Here is a 5,000-nt window from a genome sequence, read left to right as displayed (position 1 = left end):
TGTGACGTCCTTCCCATGTCATCTGTGTCCGGAACGTTGTCTTTTCTCTGTTATGTGTCTCATGTGCATGGTGCACGGGAACATGGATAGGAAAGAAAGAAAGAAAGAAAGAAAGAAAGAAAGAAAGAAAGAAAGAAAGAGAAAGAAAGGGGGAATCTGAAGTTAAACCAGTAGAGCAGCAGTGTAAGGGAGAAGGGATCTTGTTTGCTATGAGGATGCTGGTCTCGCCCGGGTCAAGCCCAACAGCCAAAGCTGGTTCAGTTATGGCCCACAGCTGGCTCTGTAATGGGCCGGAGCTGGCTCTGTAATAGCCCGGAGCTGGCCCGCATCTCAGGCTGGCTCAGCTGAAGCTCTGCCCTCTGGCGCTGGAGAGGTCGAGGCTGCTGTGGGGTGTGTCCCTGCTGTGGGGTGTGTGTCCCTGCTGAAGGCTCGCCTACAGGGGGACGCCCACTGAGTCTCCGCAGCAGGTGGCCCGGACGCACCGCCATCTGGCAGCCACGGAGACGAGGGGGGGGGGGCAGGAGAGGGAGAGCTGTGGGAACCCACACACACACACACACACACACACACACACACACACACACATACACACACACACACACACACACATACACACACACACACACACACACATACACACACACACACACACACATACACACACACACACATACACACACACACACACACACACACACACACACACACACATACACACACACACACACACACACACACACACACACACACACACACACACACACACACACACATACACACACACACACAAACACACACACACATACAGTACACACACACATACACACACACACACACACTCACACACACACACACACACACACACACACACACACACAGAAAAATAAGGACAGAATCTTAATCCAGAGCCAGCCTTGTGTGATTGGCTAGATATCACTCTCTGTGATAGGCTACTGCAGGGTGACTCTTTGCTGTGATTGGTTAATTCAGGTAGTTGAATTTCCCCTTGGGGAACAATAAAGTATCTATCTATCTATCTATCTATCTGTTTTGTGACTGGCTACCACAAGGAGGCCCCTATGAGCTGTGTGGTAAAGAAATGTGAGACATAGTCAGTTATTCCAGACAGATTCAGATGACATTGATCACACTGAGAAGGTCAAACCAGTAGCTGGACATTGCCTGGACTGATGGAGGATATATATTAGGCTTAATGTGGGGCATTATGTCTGAGTTAGCTATATGGAACTTATAACGACAGAGGCAGATGTTAGATCTCAGCTGTCATCCCAGAGCAACTTGTCAAAAATGGGATGATTCAGCAATTCTAGAATGACTCAGCACTTCTAGAGTGGGCCTGCAGCTCTGGAATGACTCAGCAGTTCTGGAGTGACTCATCACCCGTTGAAGAGCGGCATAAGAAAGGAAGCTCTCTGGTTTCTGGGAGCGTCCGAGTTCCCTCTGTGTCCGAACTGCACGGTAGAGCATGCCTTTCCCATCCTCTCCGAGCCTCACCTCGTGTGTGTGTGTGAGTGTGTGCATTTTTTTCTGACCACTCTAACAGGCCTTTCCTCCTTCAGTGCTGGGTAGTTTCTCCTTCTAACAGCAGACCCATGAATTTGCTCCTCGCTGTGCAACGCTTCTCTTTCTCTCCCTCCCTCTCTCTCTCTCCCTCTCTCTCTCTCTCCCTCTCTCCCTCCCTCTCTCTCTCTCTCTCTCTCTCTCTCTCTCTCTCTCTCTCTCCCTCCCTCTCTCTCTCCCTCCCTCCCTCTCTCTCTCTCCCCCTCTCACACTAACTCTTCATTTCAGCAAACTCTCAACTCAACTGTGTCCTGCTCTGTCTGACCTAACCCATGTCCAGGGAAAGAGTATTAACCAGCGGCGTGCGGTCGGTGTGTGTGTATGTGTGTGTGTGTGTGTGTGTGTGTGTGTGTGTGTGTGTGTGTGCATGGTCTCCTCACACTAAGGTTGTGGATGCTCACAGGAATGACTGACCAACTAACAGATCTAATAACTCCACTGTCTCTGTCTGTGTTACTCTGCGAAGCCCAAATGAGTCGAGCGTCTCGCTCGAACAAGGGCCAAGACTGGTCACACTCTGTCCACTTACGTGTCCAGGTTCATGTACAAGCGTAGAATTAGGCTGTACAGGCCTCATCTAGTTCTTCATCTTAGAGGCAGATAAAGAGAAAGAGATTAATAGAGAGACAGAGGGAGAGAGAGAATGAAAGATAGACTGAGAGAGAAAGAGAGAGAGAGAGAATGAAAGATAGACTGATAGAGATAGAGGGAGAGAGAGAATGAAAGATAGACTGAGAGAGACAGAGGGAGAGAGAGAATGAAAGATAGACTGAGAGAGACAGAGGGAGAGAGAATATTAGAGTTAGACTTAGAGATAGAGAGATAGAGAGTATGAGAGCTAGACCGAGAGAGAGATAGAGAGTATGAGAGCTAGACCGAGAGAGAGATAGAGAGACAGAGAGAATGAGAGCAAGACTGAGAAAGATGGAGGGAGAGAGAGTATTGGAGTTAGACTAAGAGAGACAGAGACCTCCTCAGGCTCAGCGAGTGAAGACAGGAGTCATGTATAATTTATGTGAAATCACTGAATCCATTTCTCCTGTGTGGAACAGGATTGGAAGAGAGTTTTGTTTCCTGTGTCTGTCAGCACGATATGGTAAAAATAGACTGCTTCCAAATTAGCATCGCCACACTCACTAATGCACTAGAGCTCATTATGTTGGGAGCAACACACGCATGTAGGCACACACACAAACAAACACATGCACACACATTCACACGTACACACACACACACACACACACACACACACACACACACACACACACACACACACATTTATGCATACACAAACATGCCTGCAGACACACACACATACACACAGGCTCAGATAAATAGGTGCACGCACGCACACACACTGTGCACATGCTGTGTTGTGACATGCTAAGGAGACACATCTCAAGTCAGGCTAATTGGAGGCGAGGACCTCGTTAAGAGGTGGGAGTGGACAGACAACGAGCATCCACTGAGATTGCTCACTATGTCTCCCTCACATACACACACACACACACACACACACACACACGCTCAGTGTGTCTCCCTCACACACACACACACACACGCTCAGTGTGTCTCCCTTACACACACACACACACACACACACACACACACACACACACTCACATTTAGACACATAAACACACACAGGAAAGCACATACAAAAAATAAAATGACTTACACACATACTGACCTGTACACACAGGAAAACACAAACCAAATTAGACATGCACTCATGCACACACACACACACACACACACACACACACACACACACACACACACACACACACACACACACACACACACTCACTCTCTCTTACACACACACACACACACACACACACACACTCACGCACACACTGAGAGAGTCCTCATGCTCACTCCCTGCTATTTAATCACAGCAGGGGAATGTGTTAATTCCTCTCATTTCCACAGAATCTCAATCTCCTCACACACACACACACACACACACACACACACACACACACACACACACACGGCGCATGGCGCTGGTCCACTCGGGCTCTGGTTTCTGCCATAGTTGCGTGGAGCTTGACCAGATTGTGGAGAAGCCCTCACATATCTCAGTCCTCCACAACGGCAGTGTCGCTCCCGGCCAGCAGATAAAACTGTCTGTGGCACACACACATAATGATGAAGTATAGCGCCGAGATCAACCCAGATGGAATTCACACACACACACACACACACACACACACAACATACACACACACACACACACACACACACACATGTGATGATGAAGTACAACACCGAGATCAACCCAGATGGAATTCACATTCCTCTTGGTGTCAGCTGCAAGTCATCAAGCGCTATCTTGCGGCACAATGAAAGATTAGCATCAGTCACAGTCACATTCACTCACACAGTCACACTCACACAGTCACATTCACACAGTCATACTCACACAGTCATAAAGTTAGTCACACTCACACAGTCACACTCACACAGACATAATGTTAGTCACACAGCAGGGCATATTCTCCAGGAAGCGTATATTGAACACTAATATGGAGGCTTCACTAAGACACTGATGGAGCACAGCACTGTAGAGCAGCAGGGTTTTAGATGAACAGCACAATCACACACACACACACACACACACACACACACACACACGCACGCACGCACGCACGCACGCACGCACGCACGCACGCACGCACGCACGCACACGCACGCAAGCACGCGCACGCGAAAGAGCAATGCTGAACAGAGGTCTGCAGTTTTAGTGTCCAGTCATTGACAGAGAGAGAGAGTTTAAAAGTCAGATAGGCACAGTAACCCTGAGGTCAAAGGTCAAATTGTCATGGAAGCTCAGAGTTCAAAGGTCAGACAGGCACAGTATCCCCAAGGTCAGAGGTCAGATAGGATACAGTAGCTCTGAGGTTGTGCTCAGTGTCAGTCAAGAGAGAGGAGAGAGGGACTCACAGCTGGAAGAGCTCCCCCTGCAGGACAGTGGTGAGAGTGCACTGCAGTGGCCCTGCTCTCTAACAGGTCCTCTCTGCCCCCACCCCCAGGGGAACCCAACCCCCCCAAGCTGGAGGGTAAGCTGCAGACCAAAGGCAACTCTCTGAAGGTCTCCTGGATGAAGCAGGACGATGGGGGATCTCCCATCATGCACTACCTCGTGCACTACAAAATTGTGAGTATACTTCACCTGTCCCGACCAGGTAACACTACTCACCTGTCATCATGTCCCCTTGTATTTGCACTACCTTGGTAACACACTACAAAGCTGTGAGTATGCTCAGGTAACACACTACAAAGCTGTGAGTATGCCACCAGACATCACACCATGTCTGTCTGTCTGTCTGTCTGTCTGTTTGCTTGTCTGCCTGCCTGCCTGTCTGTCTGTCTGTCTGCCTGTCTGTCTGTCTGTCTGTCTCACTGCTGTAAGT

General features: G+C 49.1%; 1 protein-coding gene across 8 annotated transcripts in view; it reads left to right on the top strand.

Moving 5' to 3' along the window:
• LOC121709225 (neural cell adhesion molecule 1-like) overlaps positions 1-5,000 on the top strand; it is a 186,963-nt gene that overhangs the window by 162,302 nt on the left and 19,661 nt on the right. For all 8 annotated transcript variants that reach the window (XM_042092442.1, XM_042092441.1, XM_042092440.1 and 5 more), the window contains one exon: positions 4,620-4,744. In XM_042092442.1, coding sequence (XP_041948376.1) covers positions 4,620-4,744 — 125 coding nt within the window. The remainder of the gene's footprint in view (positions 1-4,619; positions 4,745-5,000) is intronic.

This window comes from Alosa sapidissima, chromosome 5 (assembly GCF_018492685.1).
Source record: "Alosa sapidissima isolate fAloSap1 chromosome 5, fAloSap1.pri, whole genome shotgun sequence".
Taxonomy (NCBI): domain Eukaryota; kingdom Metazoa; phylum Chordata; class Actinopteri; order Clupeiformes; family Clupeidae; genus Alosa; species Alosa sapidissima.
The sequence above is the reverse complement of the archived record's forward strand: the minus strand, read 5'-3'. Positions and strand labels throughout refer to the sequence as shown.